Source organism: Vulpes lagopus, chromosome 12 (assembly GCF_018345385.1).
Source record: "Vulpes lagopus strain Blue_001 chromosome 12, ASM1834538v1, whole genome shotgun sequence".
In the NCBI taxonomy this organism is placed as follows: domain Eukaryota; kingdom Metazoa; phylum Chordata; class Mammalia; order Carnivora; family Canidae; genus Vulpes; species Vulpes lagopus.
The window spans coordinates 16,245,354-16,270,303 of record NC_054835.1 but is presented as its reverse complement, the minus strand read 5'-3'; the positions used below and the strand labels follow the sequence as shown (position 1 = coordinate 16,270,303).

The 24,950-nt window shown below is 41.6% G+C and overlaps 1 protein-coding gene across 3 annotated transcripts in view; it reads left to right on the top strand.

Moving 5' to 3' along the window:
- The window catches only part of VPS53 (VPS53 subunit of GARP complex), a 141,459-nt gene that overhangs the window by 103,721 nt on the left and 12,788 nt on the right, over positions 1 to 24,950 (top strand). For all 3 annotated transcript variants that reach the window (XM_041725241.1, XM_041725242.1, XM_041725243.1), the window contains 2 exons: positions 11,575 to 11,723; positions 17,098 to 17,167. In XM_041725241.1, the coding sequence (XP_041581175.1) occupies positions 11,575 to 11,723; positions 17,098 to 17,167 (219 nt within the window). The remainder of the gene's footprint in view (positions 1 to 11,574; positions 11,724 to 17,097; positions 17,168 to 24,950) is intronic.

Below are 24,950 nucleotides of genomic sequence, written 5' to 3'. Positions count from 1 at the left end.
TGTCCCATTATATATGCCACTCCTGCACATATACTTATATTCTAGCCTCTGAGCCACTTCTTTTTTTTTTTTTTAAGATTTTATTTATTTATTCATGAGAGTCACACACAAAGAGAGAGAGAGGCAGAGACACAGGCAGAAGGAGAAGCGGGCTCCATGCAGGAAGCCCAATGTGTGACTCGATCCCAGGACCCCAGGATAATGCCCTGGGCCGAATGCAGACGCTCAACCGCTGAGCCACCCAGGTGTCCCATCTTTGAGCCACTTCTACTTCCCTGGATGCGTTACTTGGGGGAGGGGGGGGCGTGTTCCATCCCTTTTCTCTTTCTGTTCTTTCTGCCTGGAATTCTCTTCCCACTATTATTTGCCCAATGAGCACATCTTTTAAGATCTAGCTCATATCCGTCCCCTTTTTAAATATTAAGGTATGATTCACATACCACAAAATTCACCCTTTTAAAGCATATAATTCGGTGGGTTTTAGTACGTTCCCAAGACCATGCAGCCACTACCAGTAGTTCCAGAACATCTTCATCACACCAAAAAATGAAACCTCCTACTCATTAGCTCTCACTTCTCCTTTCCCTAACAATCACTAATCTACTTTCTTTATGGATTTGCCTATTCTGGACAGTTCACATAAATGGAATCATACAATATGTGGCCATTTGTGACTGGCTTTCTTCACTTTGCTTAATGTTTTCAGTGTTCATCCTTGCAATATCTTGTATCAGTACTTCCTCCCTTTTTGCTGGCTGAATAATATTCTATTGTGTGAATATACCACATTTTGTTTATTTGTTCATCAGTTGATGACATTTGGGTTATGTCCACTTTTTAACTATTATGAATAATGCTATGGATATTCATGTACGAGTTTTTGTATGAATATGTTTTTAATTCTCACATATATGCCTAGGGGTGGAACTGCTATATTGTGTGGGTAGCTCTATGCTTAACATTTTGAGGAACTACTAAACTGTTTTCCATGAGTACCTACACCATTTTACATTGCCACTAGCAATGTACAAGGGTTCTAATTTTTCCATACCTTTACCAATGCCTTTTTTTTTATAGGCATTCTACCTCACTATGGTTTTAGTTTGTATTTGTTTCTTTGATTACTCAGACATTAGCATCTTTTCATGTGCTTATTGGCCATTTGTGTATCTTCTTTCAAGAAATATCAATTGAAATTCTTTGCCCATTTTTAAATTGGGTTATCCTTTTGTTGAGTTGTAAAAGTCCTTTTATAGTCTGAATACTAGACCCCTTATCAGATATATGATTTGCAAATATTTTCTCCCTTTTTGTGGGTTGTCTTTTCACTTTTTTTTAAAGATTTTATTTATTTATTCATGAGAGACAGACAGAGAGAGAGAGAGAGAGAGAGAGAGAGAGAGAGAGAGGGAGGCAGAGACACAGGCAGAGGGAGAAGCAGGCTCCATGCAGGGAGCCCGACATGGGACTCGACCCCGGATCTCCAGGATCACACCCCGGGACGAAGGCAGGCGCTAAACCACTGAGCCACCCAGGCTGCCCTGTCTTTTCACTTTCATGATTATGTCCTTTGAAACACTAAAGTTTTAGTTTAGTTGAAGTCCAGTTTTTATATTTTTTCTTCTGGTGCTTGTGCTTTTAGCGTGATATCTAAGAAACCATTGCCTAATCCAGAATTACAGACTTACACCTGTATTTTCTTCTAAGCTTTTTATAGTTTTAACTCTTACATTTGGACCTTCAATCCATTTCGAGTTAATTTTTGTACGTAGTGTGAGGTAAGGATTCAACTTCATTCCTTTACATGTAGATATACAGCTATCCCAGTACCATTTGTTGAAAAGATTATTCTTTACCCAATGGACAGTCTTGACACTCTTGCCAAAAATCTGTTGACCATTGATATACAAGTTTATTTCTGGACTTTCAGTTATATTCTGTTGTCTTTATGCAGTACCACACTGTTTTGATTATTGTAGCTTTATAGCAAGCTTTAAAATCAGGATGTATGAATCTTCCCAAGTTTGTTCTTTTTCAAGATTGTTTTGGCTATTTTGATCTCTTGCAAGTGTGCCTGGGTGGCTCAGTCAGTTAAGCATCCAACTCTTGATTTTGGCTCAGGTCATGATCTCAGGGTTATGAGATCAAGCGCCATGCTGGATGTAGAGCCTGCTTAAGATTCTCTCTCTCCCTCTCCCTCTGTTCCTCCCACCCACCTCCCTCAATGATAATAATAATAATAAATTGATTTCTTGCAGTGTCCCCATTTTTTGTCTCATCCACAATATCCTTTTCCCTAAAAGACACCACAGTACCTAGATTATCTCTTTACTTTGTTATACAATTCTTTCTATATCTGTCTCTTCTATTAAGCTTTAAACAGTTTGAGGGCTGTGTCTTACTCACTTTTGGATATCCATAGCATAGCTTAATATTCACTGAATATTCGTAATATTCACTGAATGATTTTGAAGGTAAAGAGAGCAGGAAGAAGAAAGAACTAAAGTTTGTAGACCCCATTTAATGAGAGAATGGTGACAAAGTGAGATATAGATGACCCCACTGAACAGATTTAGCTGGATGGAGCTGGTAGACATAGAGTATGTTTATAGGAATTGGCAGGATCATAGACTCTGAAATCTTTGGGTATGTACCAGTGCTGTTGAAGATATGATGTTCCTTGATAGTACTCAATAACAAGGCTTCTTACTTTAACAAGTAACATCCTGGAGCTGATTGAAGGAACGTCAGAAATAGGAAATACCCACATTTAGCTGTTAGCTCCCAAAGTGTAGGCAAGAGACCTGCTGCTGGAAGAAGGGAGGAAAATACAGAGTGGCAAAGTTTGATAGAAAATACACAGGAACAGCCTTAAATAAGCCAGGCCCTTATGGAGGAAGTAAAAGATGGTAAGAGTTTAATGGTCTCTCTGAAACTATAACTTTGAGATTACAGTAATGTGGGATGCCTGAGTGGCTCAGCAGTTGAGTGTCTGTCTGCCTTTGGCTCAGGGCATGGTCCTGGGGTCCTGGGATCGAGTCCTGCTTTGGGCTCCCCACAGGGAGCCTGCTTCTCCCTCTGCCTATGTCTCTGCCTCTCTCTTTGTATCTCACATGAATAAATAAAATCTTTAAAACAACAAAAAAGAGGGACACCTGGGTGGCTCAGCGGTTAAGAGTCTGCCTTTGGCTCAGGATATAATCCTGGAGTCCCAGGATTGAGTCCCACATCAGGCTCCCTGCATGGAGCCTGCTTCTCCGTCTGCTTGTGTCTGTGCCTCTCTCTCTCTCTCTCTCTCTCTGTATCTTTCATGAATAAATAAATAAAATCTTAAAAAGATTACAGTAATGTTGTGGATAAGTTATGTCAGAATTACCTTTCAGACCACTTTCCCCTCCTATACTGCATTATTTTCTTAGATGAGCTCTATGATATGACAGTAAGTTATTATTTATGGAGCACTTAACCAGGAATCAGCACCCAAATGCAGTATCTTATTCAACTCTGATCATAAATTTATAAGGTACTTGAATTATTTCCTTCTGCCTTTCACAGATAAGGGAACTGAAACTCAGAGAAGTTAAGTCACTTATCCCAAATCTCTTAGATAGCATGTGGGAGAGCCAGGATTCAAATTCAGGTCTGTCTATGCAGGAACATACTACACCATACATACCAAGTAAGAGTAAGTCCTTTTGGCAGAGGTGGAAATGAGGCAAAATTAGCTTAAGTAACTTGCCTAAAAGTGGTGGGTGGGTCCCTAAATCAATGTGTGCCCAGTATTGCTGAGTTCATGTAAATATTCATGCTTGGCTAATTATGAGCTCTTCAAGCATTCACAAGCATCCTGTTTGATATTTGTCTTCAGCTTTCAGCTTTTCTTTATCTGATACCATGACTTTCCTATAGGGGAGAAAAAAGGCTGAGCAACCAACCCAGATATTCCAGTCTGCTTTGCATATTTCTCCCTGTAAAGTCATTCTGGTGTGTTTGTTTTCTTTTTTATAATATGCCCAAAGCCATATATAGCCTTATAACACTGAAGCCAGAAATAAAACCAAGTCCTGATTCTTGAAAAACCAGTTGTTTGGAATGCTTTAGTGGAAATATGAAGAGTTCTGTCTTTTTTTTTTTTTCTTTAAGATTTTATTTATTTATTCATGAGAGACACAGAGAGAGAGAGAGAGGCAGAGACACAGGCAGAGGGAGAAGCAGGCTCCACACAGGGAACCCGATATGGGACTCGATCCTGGGGCTCAATCCCAGAGCTCCGGGATCACGCCCTGAGCCAAAGGCAGACACTCAACCACTGAGCCACCCGGGCATCCCAAGTTCTGTCTTTTAAATGTGAATTCTATAAATTCTTAGGAACCACCCATTGTAATTAGGCTTTATAAGTAGGATTTTTTAAAAATCCTATGCCTTCCTTAAAAAGAGACCATTGGTCCCATGATACCCTCCTCACTACATCCTTTATCCTAGGGGTATTCACATCACTGGGTCAAAAGAATCTCTCTGTCCAAAATCAAACACACTTAGTTTTTTGCCCACTAATGGTAGTTTTAGGGGAAAAGAAAGAAAAAAAAACTAAACAAATTAAATTTTCTTACAGTCTGGCATGTAATTTCTATTAGGTTTCAAGATTGTGAGCATGTACTAATTTAGGAGGCTGCATTCCTATCCCCCAAAGACATTTGAAATAGCTAGAACAGTCTTCAAATCTGTTCTCATTTTCCTCAGTCATTAAAATGTAGATCTATTTCAGGGGGCCCACAAAACTCCATGGTTAAGAAATCTCACATTCATTACCACTTACAATCAAAGCATATCTTTCTTTTTTTATAAAAGAGATTTCTTTTTCATTATGTCCAAAGCAAATCCCCTTCATTTTTATTTTTATTTTTTTATTATTATTATTTTTTAAATTTATGATAGAGAGAGAGAGAGGCAGAGACATAGGCAGAGGGAGAAGCAGGCTCCGTGCACCGGGAGCCCGACGTGGGATTCGATCCCTGGTCTCCAGGATTGCGCCCTGGGCCAAAGGCAGGCACTAAACCGCTGCGCCACCCAGGGATCCCTTCATTTTTAAAAATACAGATTTTGGGAGGTGCCTGGGTGAAAACAATTTGAAAATTTCTGCCAAAAATCTTAGCATTTTACATAGCATTTGATCTCTACAATTCAAGGAAATTAATTAGATGTTAATAATTATGAATGTTTAGAAAATACACACATGCACACATATACACCCACACACACACATTTACACATGAGGTTGTCCTTTACAAGACCGTTTTTAAATGAAATAATTATCAAAAGTGAGTTGATTACATATATTTTAAGGGAAGAAGTACATTAGAATACTTAAAATGAAATCTGGAGTCTGCTAGTCCAGAGTTCAAACACTATCTGTTCAACCTGCTAAGTGTGTGACTTGGCTAAGTTACCTAACCTCTCTGATCCTCAGTTTTCTTGGTTATAAAATTGGGATGATAATATCTATAATCTGGACAGTTACTGAAAGATGACATATGGAGTGCTCTTAACATAGTGCTTGTCAGGTATTCATTCCATGGTAAATGTTAACTATTGTTATGGTTTTAACAAACACTCTGTACTATGGAATGTATGCAATCACTAAAATTACTGTAGCTCTGAATTAAATGTCATAGAAAACTATTAAAACCTACTAAATGAGAAAAAATTATAAGTACATAAAGTATGAACTTATATTTTAAAAATACATGCATAAAAAGACTGAAATAAATCTATTAATTGGAATATGAGTGATTTAAATTTTCTTTTTAAAAAAATTCTATTTTTGGGGATCCCTGGGTGACGCAGAGGTTTGGCGCCTGCCTTTGGCCCAGGGCGCGATCCTGGAGACCCGGGATCGAATCCCACATCGGGCTCCTGGTGCATGGAGCCTGCTTCTCCCTCTGCCTGTCTCTCTCTGCCTCTCTCTCTCTCTGTGACTATCATAAAATTAAAAAATAAATAAATAAATAAAATAAAATAAAATATTTTTTTTAATTTCTTTTCTTTTTTTTTTTTTTTTATTTATAATAGTCACAGAGAGAGAGAGGCAGAGACACAGGCAGAGGGAGAAGCAGGCTCCATGCACCGGGAGCCCGATGTGGGATTCGATCCCGGGTCTCCAGGATCGCGCCCTGGGCCAAAGGCAGGCGCCAAACCGCTGCGCCACTCAGGGATCCCAATAAAATAAAATATTAAAAAAAATTCTATTTTTGTTTTTATTTTATTTTAAATATTTTATTTACTTATTCATGAGAGACACACAGAGAGAGAGGCAGAGACATAGGCAGAGAGAGAAGCAGGCTCCATGCAGGGAGCCCGATGTGGGACTCGATCTTGGGACACCAGGATCACACCCTGAACCGAAGGCAGGTGCTAAACCACTGAGCCACCCAGGGATCCCCATCAAGTTGCTTTTAAGAAAGGGTATAAAGGCACTTGGGTGGCTCAGTCAGTTAAGCATCTGACTCTTGGTTTCAGCTCAGGCCATGATCTTCCTTTTGGGAGATTGAGCCCTGCATGGGGCTCCCCGTTCAGCAGAGAATCTACTTCCTCTCTGCCCCTCAGCTCACCCTCTTTCTTAAAATAAATAAATAAATCTTATAAAAAGAAAAGGTTGTATAAATTCACCTTCCCATTGGTGTAGCAGTGAGTAGGAAAAATATACATATTTATCTTCTTAAAGCCATTCTTATTCCACTGTCTATTCTGGATCTTCTTGATTTTCCCCTTGTAGTCAAGGAACATGGATCTTTGTCCTCTTCACTGCCATCACCACTACCACATGACTGCATACTACAGCCTCATACATAGATTTTGCCTACTTCAATTCTGTAAGCTGATTTCAAGTTCTTGTAAGATGGTAACATTTTTGAAAAGCAACATGGTAAAACGGAAAGAACATGGTGGACTTTGGAGTTAGACATACCAATTTCTTTTTTTTTTTTTTAAGATTTATTTATTTATTCATAGAGACACAGACTAAGAGAGGCAGAGACACAGGCAGAGGGAGAAGCAGGCTCCACACAGGGAGCCCGATGTGGGACTTGATCCTGGATCCTGGGATCACGACCTGAGCCGAAGGCAGGCGCCCAACCACTGAGCCACCCAGGCATCCCAACATACCAATTTCTAAATCTCAGCCCTGCTAACTTATCAGTTATGCTTCATTAGACAAATCACTTATTATCCTCAAGTCTGTTTTATCTATAGAGCAGGAGTAATATTACCTTATTTACTGTATTATTGTAGGCAGTAAGTTCATGTGAAAATGTCAGCTACATGATGCTTGGTACATAGTAGATGCTCAAAAAATGTTCCTTCTCCCTTTTTATTTCTTACACAGTGCTTGGTCCAATGCTCTACACGCACAAGATACCTATAAATATAGCAAACGCCTGTTATAGGAGTAAAAGTAGCCCAGACAAGCGTTAGAGTGCATGTGTGTTGCTTGGGCAAAGGCCATTTTTTGGGCCCAGTGGCCCAGCAGCCTAAATCACAACACTAGACTCTGATTGCCCAAAATATTCCCAGAATCCACAAGTCTCAGTCTGTGTTCTATATTTCTCTGGCTCCGTGATCAAAATGAATAGGTGGGGGACACCTGGGTGCTCATTTGTGAGGCATCTGCCTTTTTTTGTTTTTGTTTTAAGATTTTATTTATTTATTCATGCAAGACAGAGAGAGAAGCAAAGACATAGAGGGAGAAGCAGGCTCCTCGCAGGGAGACCCATGTGGGACTCGATTCCAGGACCCCAGGATCACAACCTGAGCTGAAGACAGACACTCAACCACTGAGCAACCTGGTGTCCCAAGGCATCTGCCTTTGGCTTGGGTTGTAATCCCAGGATCCTGGGATCAAGCCCTGCATCAGGCTCCCCACTTGGCAGAGAGTCTGCTTCTCCTTCTCCCTCTGTCCCTCCTCCTGTTAATGCCTTCTCTCTCTCATTCACTCTGTATCTCAAATAAATAAATAAAATATTTTTTAAATTGAATAGGTGGGAATTTGATTTTGAGGAACAGTAGTTTCTCAGGAGGCCTCTCTCCAAGCTTCATATAGCAACAGATAAAAACAAGTTCCAAAGTAAGCTCATTGTAGAGCCCTGTACTCTGATTGGTGGATTGGTCAAAATTCTCTGCTACAGCGGGCTCTCTCTAGGAAGTGATTATCTCCTCAGGCTTCCCTGTAAAGTATTAATATCAATCACACATGCTGTCCTCAGGTGGCAGAAATCGTGGTTGTGCCCCTGACCCCAGTCTCTCTATATAGCTAAGTGTGATCATTTCCTTGTGTGCAGTTTCAGTGAATCCTATATCTTAGTTACAGCTTTTGTAAACTGTTTTTCTTGTGTATATAGTAGCAGTAGTATGCAACCCTACCTAAATAAAAAGCACAAAAGGAAAAACTTTTAAGTAGGGAGGGGTAAATTTTAAATGTCAGATCCAACCTGGAAAAGTTGGAATTTTTATTTTATTCCTACTGATGGCTTTTCAGGATAGTTGTTTCTTTAGTGCAAGCTACCTTTTGTTGCCTTTTTTGAAAGAGAACTTTTATCACTATGTGTTTCATTAGCTTCTCCCTGAGAAACACAGCTTACCTTGCATAAGGCCCAGTAAATGTTTTTGTTCTCTCTCTCTCTCTCTCTTTTTTTTTTTAAACAAGCACCTAAGGAAACAGCCTGATGTTACAGTGCTTAGGCTTTAGACAGAATTGGTTTGTCTCCACTCTCTCATTTACCAAACAAGTTACCTTGCCTTTGGGCAAATTACCTAATCTTGTTGAGCTTTTTTACTTTCCTCATCTATAAGATTGCTGTGAGAACCAAATGAGCTCATGTATGAATAGTAAATGAGACAATGGATGCAAAGTGCTGGGCAAAGGGACCTGAATATGGTGGGTCCTAATGTCAGTGTCTTGAGTCATTCAGGTTACAGCTCAGACCCTAAGTCATCTAGGATGGGTGATGGCAAGCATCAGCCCACTTGAGGCAGTGACTGCTCAGAATCACTACTAATTACATTTTGCAGAATTTCCTTTTTTTAAATAGTGAAACCAGTATCAATTTTCATTGTTCTCCAGTACTTTACATTGTTTTCTTATGTCATTTAAGCTGATTTAAATTTAAAATCACAAATCCACTTTACTTTTGCTAATACTAATACACTTGACCACTGGATGTGCTAATGTATTAAAGCACATCATATCTTTTCACATATATTCCAAATGTGGGTATGTACTGATGTGGCCAGTGGTGATTAAGAGGGGTTGGCTCATCAGCAGGAACTTGGAAGTCCAGCGGCGCAAGCTCCATCTTGCCTCAGAGTCGATTTGTAACCAATGACAAGGCATATCACCACCTCCCTTTATGGTTGTCTTCTGTTAGATAATTATTTATTAATTTTTTTGAGATGTTGAAATATAATATGCTGCCAATAGGGAAACAATAGTCATTACTGTGGAAGAGCCTCATGGCAGTTGGAGGAAGGGGCATCAAGCTCCCTTCCCAGATGACTGTGTTTGCCCAGGGCATTCTGTGCCAGGTGTTGCTATGGAGCTGGGGAAAAGAAGATGAAATACAGACATTAACAGCATCTATCAACTTTGGCCTCACGCTGTGAGCTCATTTAAGATCACCCAGGATGCTCACTGTTTGAATGGGTCAAATGTCTAAAAATCAGATAGAAAAAGAAGCCTTTTGAATAAGATAAAAAGATAATGAGAACATTACATATAACTGAAGCGTTAGAATATAAAGTCAATTCATACAGAATTTTCTACTGTTTCTCCATTGTTTGTTTCTGATTTCCCCCAGTAAAAACTTAGAGACTGGGCAGCCTGGGTGGCTCAGCAGTTTCGCGCCGCCTTCAGCCCAGGGCCTAATCCTGGAGACCCAGGATCAAGTCCCACATCAGGCTCCCTGCGTGGAGCCTGCTTCTCCCGCTGCCTGTGTCTCTGCCCCTCTCTCTCTCTTGCTCTCTCTCTCTCTTTCTGTCTCTCATGAATAAATAAATAAAATCTTAAAAAATAAAAAAACTTCGAGACTTTTTCTATGTGGTACTTTGCTGTGAAACCTTGCATAAGACTTAATATCTCTGGACCTTGGTGTTCTTATCTCTAAAATGAAGGCGTAAGTCCCTTCCTGCTTTTTTATATGCTTACACATACCTACAGCTTTCAAAATATAAGTATTACTGCTGATTTGAAGAAACATTAGGGCAAAACAGAGTCACTCAAGCTTCCCAGGAGCTGGGGAGTCATCCACGTATGATATGATTCTTTTAAACAAGTTCCTTCAGTACTGAATTTTTCCTTTCCCCAAGAGCTCCATAAAAAATAGTGTTTTCTTGCCAGAGACATCAAGGCCTCAGAACTACTGCCCTCCTTCTATGAACATATTATATGGTTTGTGTTTGGCTTGGGATCTTTTTAACAGACAACCCAGCGCTCCATTCTGAGAGGCTGACTCAGCAGATGTCTTCCAGCACATTCCTGCTCTTTTCAGGATTAAAGTGCCCGTTTGCTGGCAGCTTTGGGGCAGGCTGGGAGCCCACACTGCCTCTCTTCTGTGTGTATCCAAGGCGGGAGAGGCCCTGCAGCATTGCTTCTTTCCCTGATTTGCCATAGACATTTCCTAGAGCCTTTCTCCTAATTCGCAGATGGTCAGAGCTTGAGGCAAGCAGGTCTCTCATTTGTTCATGGCCTGGTTAAGGACCACTCAGGTCCTCTTAATGGTGCTGGTTTGCCCCATGCCTGCCACCCATAGTCCCTGCCCTGTTCCTCATGCCCTCTGATCTGCACCCCTTGGAATTCCCAAGATCTTCTTTCCTCCTTGATTGAAACCCCAATAGAATCTCAAAGGTTTTAGGAGCAAGGTTTGAATCCTTTATTATGGAAAATTTCAATTTTGTGCAAAAGTAGAGAAAACAGTATAATAAACTTCATGGACCCATCACCCGGCTTCACTAATCTTCTCTCATCTACTCCTCCAAACTCTGGATTGTTTTGAAGCAAGTTTCACACTGATGTCTAGTTCCCTTTTTTCAAAATCCTCCCCTCCTTACAATTTACTTGAGAGAAAGACCTAAGTAACTCTCATCCAGGTTTCATTTCACTTAGCCCCAACCACCTCCAATCTCCCAAGCTACCAACCTGCTCACAAGTGAATGCCCCTCTCGTGTCCTCCCATGGCCCCTCTCTGGTGGAACAGCTTTAGGACAGTCCAGTTCCCTTGCCTGGTGAGAGTTCCTCTATAGGATGGCCACTTAGATGGGAAGACAAGGCTATTTCAAGCATGAGGGGGACAGATTAGAGAAAGTACTGAAGTCACACCTCACTGGCCAGGATAAGATGGGCTTACTTGTTTTTATCCATGCCTAGCCACAACAGACTGGGTAAGACACACTACCCAAGATAAAATGGCAGCGGTGATAGCAAGCTCTAGCTTCATTGCCACCCCACCTGCCTCTTCCCCGGAAATGGGTCAGACTGTCCTCCTGTGAAAGATCTAAAGGCTTGTCCTCCCTGTCTCCTATTTTCAGATGCAGTGGCAGAATGTGGAACACGTTGGTGACCAGAGCCCTTATGTCACCTCTGTCATTCTTCACATTAAGCAGAATGTCCCTATCATCCGTGACAACCTAGCTTCCACACGGAAATACTTCACTCAATTCTGCATTAAGTTTGCAAAGTAAGTCCTAGAACATTCATTATTCTTTTTTTCCTTTTTTTAGTAGGCTCCATGCTGGGCCTTGAACTCAAGACCCTGAGATCAAGAGTTGGACCTTTGACAAGCTGAGCCACCGGGTACCCCTAGAACATTCTCATCACTGGATTATTTTTTTTTAATATTTTATTTATTCATTCATGAGAGACACACACAGAGAGAGGCAAGCCAGAAACATAGGCAGAGGGAGAAGCAGGCTCCGTGCAGGGAGCCCAATGTGGGACTCCATCCCGGGTCTCCAGGACCACGCCCTGGGCCGAAGGCAGGCGCTAAAGAGCCATCCAGGGATTCCCTCACTGGGTTATTTTGAATGCCATACTTACCACCAGCATGTTCCCAATCCAGATGTCCCACCATTTAGCTGGGGCTTATTCTGGTGCCTATAGCCATCTAATTTTCTTGTACCCCAAAGAAGAAGAATAAAACTAAATTCACTACTTAAAGTCACAGACAACAGTAAAAGCAATACAGTCAACCACATGAAGACAAACTCAGAAATGAATTGGGGAAACTATGTGGACATAACAGTGTCCCTGCTTCCCCACAGGTTTAGATAATTAAAATTATTGTTTAGTGATTTCATGTATATATTTTGTCTCTTCAACTAGATGATAAGCTTTTTTAGGGTAGGAACCCTCAGTTCTATTTCTTTTAAGCATTCTCTTCCTCCTTCCCCATAGTACTTATTACTGAGGCTGCCAGAATTTATCTGCTTCTGGATATCCTTGAGTCCAGGGAAGGTACTAGAAACAGGGAAGAGCAAGTCAGAGGGTTCCATTGCCAAAGGCAATGAAGTGAACACTTGTGCTGCGTGTCTTCCTAACATGTCCTCATGTGTGGCCATTACTGGTCTGAAGTTTGGAAGTGGGGAAATGGTTTGTTCCTTTGCCAGTCAGCATCTGGCTGTAGCACTGTTTCCTCTGAGACCAGGCAGTGTAGAAGGCCAATGCCTCCTCTGACCAGCAAGCAAACAAGCATTTTGGCACATGTCTCAAGGAAGGGCTTCAGGAAGGTCAGCCTATTCCAAGCTACTGTATTTAAGTTGTCCTCATCCAAGTCCCAAGGGGGGATTTAGGGCTCCAGGCTTCTGTCTTCTCCAGATCTTTCCTGTTTTGTATTCAATTAAGGCTTTCTCTCTCCCTCACAAATAAATCCCTAAGGAACAACAATTATGGAGGGGTTTGTGGCATAAGCTTCAGTTTCCAGTTTGTCAAGAAAGGATCAAGTGGACTCTCCAGGGAGGCATTAATGTTTGCAATATGGCAGATGAACCAGGAATTGATATTCCCTTCACTCTCTGAGTGCTCATCAGTGTGTGTTAAAAGCATTGCTGATAAATCACGTTGTGACACTCCCATACCTTTGGTAAAAACAGTATCTTTGTAAAATTTTATTGTGGCCAGAAATCTCCAGTGTGGTTGCACAAAGGTCCAACTGAGCTCATATTAAAGTGAGTAAAGGGTCCATTTGCTTAGCTAGCCCCAGCATCAGCCTCACATTCTCTCAGAGCCCTTTAATTTTTTTTACTATGCTCATATTGGGTGAGCTAGGAATAGGATGCCCATCTCTCACATCTGGAAAAGTTTACCTCTGATAGAAAAAGTGGTTTTCTGATTTAATCCATGGTACCCTCTCATCCTTGTAAAATCCCAGCCAAGAGTAGAAACCTCAGAGGTAGTGCTGTGGGAAGATCCATCCCCAGCAAGAGTAATAGTTGCTACCATCCCACAGGCTGGAGAAGCCCTGGGCAGTTACCTATCAGTTACCCATCATATTGCCGAGAATTCTCTCCTCCCGTCTACCCCCCACCTGTGACATGTTTCTGGTCCCTATATTTTCCTCACCCCACTCTTGCAGACCAGCACATAGAGCCAGTTCAAGGGTACAACCAAAGCCTACTTGAGATAGAAGTGACTTAGGTTATAAACTGCGTGTACTATTGCAATTAGTCATGAATTCAATCTCACATTACCTGTTTGGCCTGGCTCTGGTTTAGAGCCCTGAAGAATCCCTTCTACATGGTCCCTGTTCTCCTTGATCAGCAAGCATCCCCCTAGATCTGATCTCTGGAGTTTATGTTTCTTTCCCTTTAACTTTCTTTCTTATCTCACCAATGCAAAGCCATGGATGTTTCCTTTTGCCTCCATCTGGTCTCTGAAGCACAACAGTATTTCCTATTTTGACATCAAGATCACCCTTGATTAAAACTATTTGAGGGCAGCCCAGGTGGCTCAGCAGTTTAGCGCCTGCCTTCGGCCCAGGGCGTGATCCTGGAGTCCCAGGATCGAGTCCCACACTGGGCTCCCTGCATGGAGCCTGCTTGTGTCTCTGCCCCCCCCCCTCAATAAATAAATAAATAAATAAATAAATAAATAAATAAAATCTTAAAAAAACAACTACTATTTGAGGGATGCCTGGGTGGCTCAGTTGATTGAGTGTCTGACTCTTGGTTGCAGTCAGGTCATGATCTCAAAGTTATGGGAGTCTAGTTGGACTCTGCACTCAGTGGGGAGTCCACTTGAGATTCTCTCTCTCTGGCTCCCTCTGCCCCTCTCCACGTCTCAAATGAATAAATAAATATTTTAAAACAAACCCTGCTATTTGAACCATAAGCAGCCTCCCTCATCTACTAAGCTGATTCTCTTCCATTCAGTAATGGGGATAATAAGACAAATCTCTTAATAGTGGTTTTGAAGATAAAAATGAAAAGTCACGTATAAACTTCCTGGTAAAGTGCTGGTACCAAGCTGACATTCAAAAAGTGGCAACTGCTACCATTTTAGTTTGTTACTCTTTATTCTTTATTCAACATGCAGCCATTTGAACACCTGCTATGTTACAGACACAGAATTAAATGCTTTGGCTTACTAGATATGGTCCCTTAAAATCAGGTAAAGGGAAATAAACACCCAAGCAAATAGGTACAGAAAAGAAGTTACATGCTAGGCTGGAAGTCTGTGGACTCTATGTAGAGTACGGTAGAGGTGACTGAGGAAAGGCTTCATAAGGAGAGAGGTCCTTGAGCGGGGTGCAAGAGATGTGTGTCTACTCATCCACAAGGCCATAATGAAGGGCATTCTGCACACAGGGAGCAGTGTAAGCAAAGGCATAAAGGCAGTGTTACATAGCTGGCAGAATCAAGCATAGGGTGCCACAGCTTAGCATGCTAAGGCTAAGGATGGAAAATAAGACAATCAAGGAAGGCCTTGTCTGCAGCCATTACAAGAATTTTAAATCAGGGAAGGTCTTGAGCATATTTGCATCTGCAATAAATACCTTTGGCAGCTGATAATTAGAAAAGAGGAGGCTGAAGACAGCAAGACCAGTTAGGAAACAATTGAAGCAGCTGTGGTAGGTTTGATCAGGAGATGGGGTAAGGGAGTTCAGGGGAAGGGCTGAGAACTGATTGGATGTTGGGGTGGAAGGCCAAGGGAGCAGTCTCGGCAAACTCATGGTTTCTGGCTTGGATTGACTGGATAGACGAGATCGGGTCCACTGAGCCTGCGTTCTAGGGTGGGGCTGAGTCCTGGATATACTAGAGCTGAGGTGCCAGTGCTATTCCAGTGAGGTGTCTGAGGTGTCTCGTACTTCTTTGAGTATTTGAGCAGGCACGAATGTGTAGAGGGATTGGAGAAAGTGAAGTCATGGCCCTGAGAGCAGCTTTTGAAGAGTGGGAGAGGAGGGTGCTAGCCAGCCTTTTTGTCTTGACTTCCAGATCCTGTTTTATTATCCTTCCTTCCTTGTTCATGGACCCTATGCTCTCCTGGTCAGTCCACTCTGGGCCTAGCCCTGATTATAGGCATTTCTCTCCCACACCTTCCATTCTGCACCTGTACAACTCAGCTTTCCCTATTCAGGCCCTGCAGTTTTTTCTAAAAAGCCCTGCTGGTCTATTAAAATTATTCTCCTGGAGGGATCCCTGGGTGGCGCAGCCGTTTGGTGCCTGCCTTTGGCCCAGGGCGCGATCCTGGAGACCCGGGATCGAATCCCACGTCAGGCTCCCAGTGCATGGAACCTGCTTCTCCCTCTGCCTGTGTCTCTGCCTCTCTCTCTCTCTCTGTGTGACTATCATAAATAAATTTTTAAAAAATAAAATAAATAAAATAAAATAAAATAATTCTCCTGGAGTGCCTGGGTGGCTCAGTTGGTTAAGTATCTTCTGTTGGCTTGGGTCATGATCCCAGGGTCCTGGGATGTAGCCCCAAGTTGGGCTTCCTGCTTAGTATGGAGTCTGCTTCTCTTTCTGCCTCTCCCCTCCATTCCTACTCTTTCAAGTGAATAAATAAAATCTTTTTAAAATAAAAAAGTAAAAATATAAAATTATTCTCCCTTTTTCAAATCTGCTTGCCCTTTCATCCTCAGTAAATTTTTCAGGGATCATGTATTTTTTCCCCTTGTTCTGACAGTTACCGCCTCAGTAATTAGTTTCTATCTTTGTGTTTAACATCCTCTAGCTATCTCACTGTCATATCTATTAGGGTGTTTTCAGCTGTTAGTAATAGAAGCCCTTACTTAAACTCACTTAAACATAAGATTAAGTTTGTATCTCGTATAACCAGAAGGTCCCAGGTAGGACACATCCAAAGATGGTTGATTCAGTGGTTCAGCAATGTCATTAAGGACCCAAGTTCCTTACTCTACCCTGCTCTCCTTGAGGCTGACTTCATCCTTAGTATGGTGGTAAAATGTCAGCTCTAGATGCTCTATCCAAACATAAGAATACCCTGAAGAAGGAGAGAAAGTCTTCCCTGCCACTCAGTGAAGTCCATTCCTTCAATCTGATTGGCTGGCTTAGATCATGTCCCCACCTCAGGACCCACAATAGTCAACAAGAAATGCCATGTTCTGACTGGCTGAGGCTAATTAGAATTTACGTCTGCAGTTTAGTAGAGAACAACTTTTCCCCAGCATCCAAAAACCACATATACCTAAATAAAACCAAGTTTTGGCTGCAAAGAAAGAAAACAATGGGTGCTGGGAGGCCACAGTAGTGTCTACCTCCATTTCTCAGCTTTCTTATAGAAAAAAGTGCGGCCTCAAAAAAAAGTTTCTGCAGTTCTTTACCAAAGAGAGAATAAGCCTGGGTGCCTGGGTGGCTCGCTCAGTCAGTTAAGTGTCTGACTCTTGATTTCAACTCGGGTAATGATCTCATGGTCCTGAGATCGAGTCCCATGTTGTGCTCTGCCCTCAGCATAGAGTTGGCTTGTCCCTATCCCTCTGCTCCTTTCCCCACTTGTGCATGCTATCTCAATCAATCAATCAATCAATCAATAAATAAATAAATAAAATCTTTAAAGAGAGAGAATAAGCCTAATTTGCCTTCTTTTTTTATCCACAGCTCCTTCATTCCCAAGTTCATCACCCACCTCTTCAAGTGCAAGCCAATTAGCATGGTGGGAGCAGAACAGGTGAGGTAAATTGGTACAGGGCCTTTTTCTTACAGCTTTTGTCATACATAAACCTTTCCAGTAGGGATTTACTCTGGAGAAATAAAATTGCTGATTTCCCCTGTCTGGGGACAGGAGGATGATCTGGCAGCTTAATTCATCCACTTATTTAAAACATTTTTGTTGCACCTGCTAAGTACCCAGGCATTCCACTGGGTGCAGGTTGTACCACAGTGAACAAGACAGAAAAGATCTCTTCTTCGTGGTGCTCACATCCAAGTAAGAAGAGAAGGTAAGATGTGAATTAACAAATGAGAAGATAGTTTTGGTTTGTTTGTTTTTAAGATTGTATTTATTTATTCATGAGAGACACAGAGAGAGAGAGAGGCAGAGACATAGGCAGAGAGAGAAGCAGGCTCCATGCAGGGAGCTGGATGTGGGACTCAATCCCAGGTCTCCAGGATCTTTGGCCAAAGGCAGACGCCTAACTGCTGTGCCACCCAGGCGTCCTGAGAAGATTTAACTTATGTTAAAAGGTATAAAGCTAGGATCTGTGAGAGAATATCTTAGGAGCATGTAGGAGTAATAAGTTTATTTATTTATTTATTTTTTTAATTTGTAATGTATGCTATTTTGTTTTTTTTTTTTTTGTTTTTTTTGTTTTTTTTTATTTACGATAGTCACAGAGAAAGAGAGAGAGGCAGAGACACAGGCAGAGGGAGAAGCAGGCTCCATGCCCTGGGAGCCCGACGTGGGATTCGATCCCGGGTCTCCAGGATCGCGCCCTGGGCCAAAGGCAGGCGCCAAACCGCTGCGCCACCCAGGGATCCCTGAGTAATAAGTTTAGATTGGTTGCTCCAAGAAGGCTCCTCTGAGAGCTGGCTCTTGAGAAGAACTAGGAGAAAAAAAAGCCAGGCAGAGGGAGCAGCAAAGGCTCCTCTGGATTATTTTGGATCCTATAGTAGTGGCTGGCCAGATACCACTTCAGAGTAGCAAGCAAAGAAAGGCTTATCTTTTTGGTACCGAGAACTGTTCACCTCCTCCCAGAAGCCTTCCTTGATCAGCCCCACTCCGTTCACTTGAATGCTGTGCTTCAAGATAGCTCCTCACAGGTTGTGTCACCTGAACACTGATGAGTTGAGTTATATGCTACAGCAGAGTCACCTCTTTTCAACTACCACCTATTTCAGACTTTCTGAAATTTGAGCAGCTTGAATGTGGAGAACATTTTAAGCTACTTTAGAAACAAAACAAAACAAAATAAAATAGCCCCTAATTCTTGACAAATACCTGTTTAGATACAAGCTATTCATATACTGATCATAAATGATTCTTCTATATTCATTAAAATAAATCCTCCCTAGACCTGTATGTAGCAACATTTAACCTGTTCCAATTACTTTTTATATTTGAAAGAACTCCCAACCACATTTTAAAGCAAGTTTACATAATACAAGACATTTCCATAAGTCTTGCTCTTCCACCAAATTAGTTGACTTGGCAGAGGCTCCACTCTTTCCCAGCTCAGTAACTTGCCCTCACCCTGGGCCCTCAGCTTTGCTGAGCTGAGTCACACCTCAGGAAGATGGCAAGTGAGCATGTGCCCCAGGGCATCATGGATCTCTCGTGAAGTATCAAAGCTGGACATGTAATAGCTGTGAATATCAGGAATCTCTTGGATCTGATACATGCACGCTGTCTTACAGGCTTTTTGTAAGGCTCTCACCTTCCTAGCTTATGAAAAAGCAGTATGGTGTGAGCATGAAGATCCTGGGGTCCAGGTTCATGAAGGTCTGCCACTGAATTCTAGCTCTGCAACATAACAACTGTTTGTCCTTTGACAAACCTCCCAGCACATTAGTTTCCTCATCTATAAAATGGGAATAATCATGGTACCACCTTACAGGGTATCGTGAGGATTAAACAAGATAGTGCACGTAAAGTGCTGGATGCAACATCTGGCACATACTAAGCCCTCAACAAATGCCAGCTCTTACTAATTTTAGGCTTGCTCAGACCAAGAACATAACTTTGTTTCTGCTTTCAATAACCATCTTACCTGGTATGACATCTAGTTGCTAATTGCTGCAGGCTGTCTGGATGACCAACTTTAAAAGCCAGTCAAAAGTATTGTCTCAGAAAACTTCCTGGGAGGTTGCCTGGATTCAGACAGACACTGACCAACTGTGTCTGACTGTAGAGTTTCAGTGTTTTGAAATTCTTGCCTCTTGAATGCTGTAAGCATAGAATTAATTCTCTCCATTGGAAACAGCAGAATAATGCCCCGGCATGTCTCCAGTTTCATTAGCACACTTTCACTGGGAATTTATTCTGTTTACTTCGCTGTTGTGCATAATCAGAGAGGATGTGGAGTAATGATTTGTGTATCTAAGAGAAGCTTTAGAGTTATGAGTTACTAACTTTCTGTCTCCAGGCAGAAGCCACTGGAACATAATAATGTTGACTCTTTGGGAACATATTTTCATGAGTTTGCAGCTTTGTCTGGGCCATGCTAGCTGATTTAGTGCCTAATAACCATGATATTTTCATATTGTCACATAAATCCAATACCATATCTATGTTCCTCAGATTTTCTCTTCTTCAAAAGAATGTTAAAATAATCAGCTTGAGGGATCCCTGGGTGGCGCAGCGGTTTGGCGCCTGCCTTTGGCCCAGGGCGCGATCCTGGAGATCTGGGATCGAATCCCACATCGGGCTCCCGGTGCATGGAGCCTGCTTCTCCCTCTGCCTGTGTCTCTGCCTCTCTCTCTCTCTTTGACTATCATAAATAAATTAAAAAATTAAAAAAAAAAAATCAGCTTGAAGTCAAAGCACATATTTTCAGAAAAATACCAGTTTGGCCAGTATTAACTTCTGCTTTGAGATGTGGATGAGAAAACCATCTGTGAAGCTGGGATTTTACTTTGTTCACCAGGCAAATGGGAGTGGGTAATAGGGGAGCCCAGCCTGGAAGAGGATATGGGTAGGAACTGAAGGGCAGTGTGACCCTTGATGGATTCCTACATGAAGTTCAGGTTTGGCCAGGTACATGGCTTGCCCCGAGTATCTGGGCTTAGAAACCTAAGCAGTCATATAGCTGTAGACATGATTACTCGGGCAGCAGAACCATAGGAATCAGTTAATTAACAAGGACTGCAACAGATTCTGATTCAGGTCTTGTAGCACCTCTAATCCAAGCTTTAACAAAAGCTGTGGAATTGAAACTAAGATTTAGCCTAATCTCAGCTGCCTTTGCTTGATCACAAAGGCACTAGATCCTAAATTTAGATTACCTCCAGCACTTGTGCAGAAAATAGGAAAGGAGACATTTTCCTGCTCTTTATTCTCTTCCTGATTTATTCTCTTCCTGATTACTACAAAGTGAATTATTTATCTGTGGGCCCCAGAGTCCTCTTGAGCAATTGCAAGGGCACATGGAACTGAACCATACTGATATTTATAATACTTCTTCCTAGATAGTGATCTTTCAGAGAATCTTATGGGATTTGCAGGGTCATTAATTAGTCTTATGGCGATGCTATCTGTGACTGAGCACACAGTAGAAATAGAATCCATTTGCACAAATTTACCATGGAGAAAGCAGCACAATATGGTGTGGGAAAAAGGAGCCTGAGACTTGGGGTCCAGTCGTCACTCTGCTGTTAATGATCCCTGTGATCATGAGCCATTGCTTCCCTACTCTGGGTTCGGTTTCCTCATACATTAAGAGAGCACTGAATCAGACTCTCACTTGCCCCTTCTAAATCTGTCATTTATGGACTCTAAAATATATTGAGCAATAAATCGCCTGTGAAGTTAGTTTCTTTTATATTATCTTTATATACATATCGACCTTGTTTTCATTGTGGTAAAACATATAAAATTGAACATTTTAACCATTTTTAAGTGCACAGTAGTATTAAGTATATTCACATTGTTGTGTAACCATCCACTAGACCTTTTCATCTTCTTAAACTGAAACTCCATTCCCCATTAAACAGTAACTTCCCATTCCCTCCTGGCTGCCACCATTCTACTTCCTATCCCTATGGATATGACTGTTCTACATACCTCATATGAGTAGAATGGTACAGTATCTGTCCTTTTGTGCCTGGTTTATTTCACTTAGTATATCTTCAGGGTTTATCCATTTTTCAAAATTTCTTTCCTTGTTAAGACTGAGTAATATAAAAAAAAAAAAGACTGAGTAATATTCCATCATATATATATATATATATATATATATATATATTCACACACACTACATTGTGACCATATTGACTTTAAAAATTCACGTAATTCAAAACCATATGGAAAAAATATTTAAGGCAAAATTTAGATTTTTTTTTTTTAAGCCCAACACCAAGGAAAATAAGATGGTTATTCTTGGGCACAGTTCTCAGTAGATCTCCTAAGTGTGGCCATGTGTTTTTACGTACCCCTTTAAAAAAAAAAAAAAAAAGTTTAAAAAAGCAAAAAAAAATTTTTAATTTAAAAAGCAAAAAATAAATAAATAAAAAGCAAGTGGATTGATAACAGTGTAATACCCATAAGCAATAGTGTTTTTTTTTAAGATTTTATTTATTCATGAGAGACACAGAGAGAGAGAGAAAGAGAGAGAATTAGAGTGAGAGTGAGAGAGAGGCAGAGACATAAGCAGAGGGAGAAGCAGGCTCCATGCAGAGAGCCTGATGTGGGACTTGATCCCGGGACTCCGGGATCACACCCTGGGCTGAAGACAGGTGCTAAACTGCTGAGCCACCCAGGGATCCCCATTAGGTTTATTTTTTTGAATATTTTGTTTATTTATTTGAGAGGGAGAGCGACAGAGGTAGCAAGAGAGTGCACAAGCAGGGAGGAGAGGGAGAAGCAAGCTCCCCACTGATCAGGAAGCCTGACTTGGGGCTCGATCCCAGGACCCTGGAATCATGACCTGAGCCAAAGGTAGACACTCAACCGACTGAGCCACCCAGGCACCCCCATAGGCAATAGACTTAAAAACATCACCATTAACTCAGCAAAGTAGAATAGAAGACGATTGAATCTGATAAAAGTTATATACAGAAACTTAGGAGAGGGTGTGCATTAGAAAGCTAAATCCATTTGTCAGAATTAAACAGTAAGAATTGTACATTCAAACATTTTTTTTTAATTTTTTATTTATTTATGATAGTCACAGAGAGAGAGAGAGAGAGAGAGAGAGAGAGGCAGAGACATAGGCAGAGGGAGAAGCAGGCTCCATGCACCGGGAGCCTGATGTGGGATTCGATCCTGGGTCTCCAGGATCGTGCCCTGGGCCAAAGGCAGGCGCCAAACCGCTGCGCCACCCAGGGACCCCAGAATTGTACATTCAAATACATTCAAATTTTACCTAAAAAAAAAAAAAAATTAAGTGAAGGATAGAGAGTGATGACAGCAGAGTTTCTCACCCTCTGCACTATTGACATCTTGGGCCAGAGAACCTTTCGCTGTGGGGCTGTCCTGTGCATCGTGGGATGCTTAGCAGTGCCCCTCACCATGACCCACTAGCTGCCAGCAACACCCTTCCAATTTTGACAAGAAAAATATCTCCAGACATTGCCAAACATCTGAGCACGAGTGAGAGTATAGTGAAACCACCCCCGTGAGAGCCACTGGATTAGAGGCATAGATGCAGTGTGATGAGAATGACATGTCTTTGGTGGTAGCAGCTGAATGATGAGTGCAATAAGGAGTCATTATCTTATTCTGTTTACCTCATATGTGTTTAAAACTCTCCATTATAACCAAATTTACCAAAAAATAACAGTGGTGTTACCCCACTCATGAGTAATCCAAAATAAAATTTTAAGAATTGACATAAAACCCCATGCATCCTGAAATTAAACTGGTTTCCTTCTAGATTTTCTGATTGTAGAACTTATGTACTTGGGTGCCTGGGTGGCTCAGTCAGTTAAGCGTCCAATTCCTGATCTCGGTTCAGGTCTTAACCTCAGCATCATGAGTTCAAGCCCCATGTTCTACATGTTAAGTGGGTGTGGAGCCTACTTAAAAAAGAACTTAGCATTCAGAAAAACTAAACTTTCCCTTTCCAATTTTTGTATGCATGTACTGCTGCCCCAATAGCAAAGCTTTCTTCCTTTTGCACAGAACTTTTCTCTTCCTCAAGAGCTTTTTGAATCTCTAACCTACCCAGCCACTCACTTTTCTCCATCTTGTTAAGCCCACGTTGATTTCTATGAGACCATCCTTCCCTCTGAGAGCTTGAGCTCTTCTGTCACTCAGTCAAAGGGTCCTGCCGTGTATGCCACACAGAGCAAAGAGACAGGCACAGCCACACCCCAGAGGAGTTTACAGCCAGCAGCAAGGTCACCAAGGCTGTGGAGATGGGAGGATCAAGCAAGCTTGTGAAATCAAGGAATCATTTCATGAAAAACACACTACAATAAACATGCTTAATAATTAATAAGGTCAAAAAAATAAATAAAAAATAATAATAAGGTCAATTATAGAAAGATTTTCTCTTCACACTATAAGACAAGGATATCTGCTACTACCTTTTCTCTCTAGCCATTTCTCTCCTATGTTGGCCTTGAAGTTCTGTTGTTTAGAACAATAAGACAAAAAGGAAATCAAAATAATTTTTAAAAGATTGTATTTATTTATTCATGAGAGACAGAGAGAGAGAGGCAGAGACATAGGTAGAGGGAGAAGCAGGCTCCCTGCAGGGAACCCGCTGTAGGACTAAATCCCAGATCCCCTGTCACGCCCTGAGCCTAAGGCAGATGCTCAAACCCCTGAGCCATCCAGGCATCCTGGAGGCAAATCTGAAAGACAGAAAGGAAATTCATGATTGGTGAAGCCAGGGGAGGGAACAAGGTATGACTCCAGAGAGGTATGGGGTTTCTTTGTGGAGTGATGAGATGTTCTGAAACTACAAAGTGATTATGGTTGCACAACCTGTGAATATACTAAAAAGAAAAAAGCGAAACAACACTCAACTGTACTTTAAAAGAATGAATATTATATATGAATTGTATCTCGATTTTTAAAAAATCAATTCCAGGTGTATTAAAGCTCTAAAAGGGAAAAATAGGGGCTCCTGGGTGACTCAGTCAGTTAAGCATCCAGCTCTTGATTTCGGCTCCGATCATGATCTCAGGGTCATGGGATCGAGCTGCACATTGGGCTCCATGGTCAGCAGGGAATCTCCTGGAGATCTAGCCCTCTCCCTGTGGCCCTCTCCTCACTCATGCTCATGCGTGCTCTCTCTCTCACTCTCTCTCTCTCATATAAATCTTTTTAAAAGAAGAAGAAATCAACCCTTCAGACTTCCCACTGCTTGGTGATTACCTTCCACATACATAGCACGCTGGCCAGCCTTGCATCCCAGTAGCACACAAACAACATGAGCTATGCCACCCCCAAAATTTTCTCTGAGGCTCAAACAAATTTGGCTAATGGCCACCACCTGCCCAATGCTCCATGCCTCAGGAGATGAACTATTAGCTATTTTTCCAAGATGAAAACCAGCAGCTTTTAATGATAAATGAAGCCTTTTACCTGCATTTCCCACAGACAGCTGCAAAGTCTGTCAGACTAGTTCTTGCCTTTTCTGACCTCATGGCTTTTTGTCAAACCTGAGACCAAGGTTTCCATCTGTTTAGCTGTCTGGTGAGAACAGAATTGTATTGTGACTGGTCAGGAACTGAAAATGTCACATCTCTCAAGACATGGGAGACCTAGAGAATTCTGTCAAGTTCATCCAAAACTCTTCCTGTCACTTAAGACTCCACAATTATTTATGCATATAATATATCTCTGG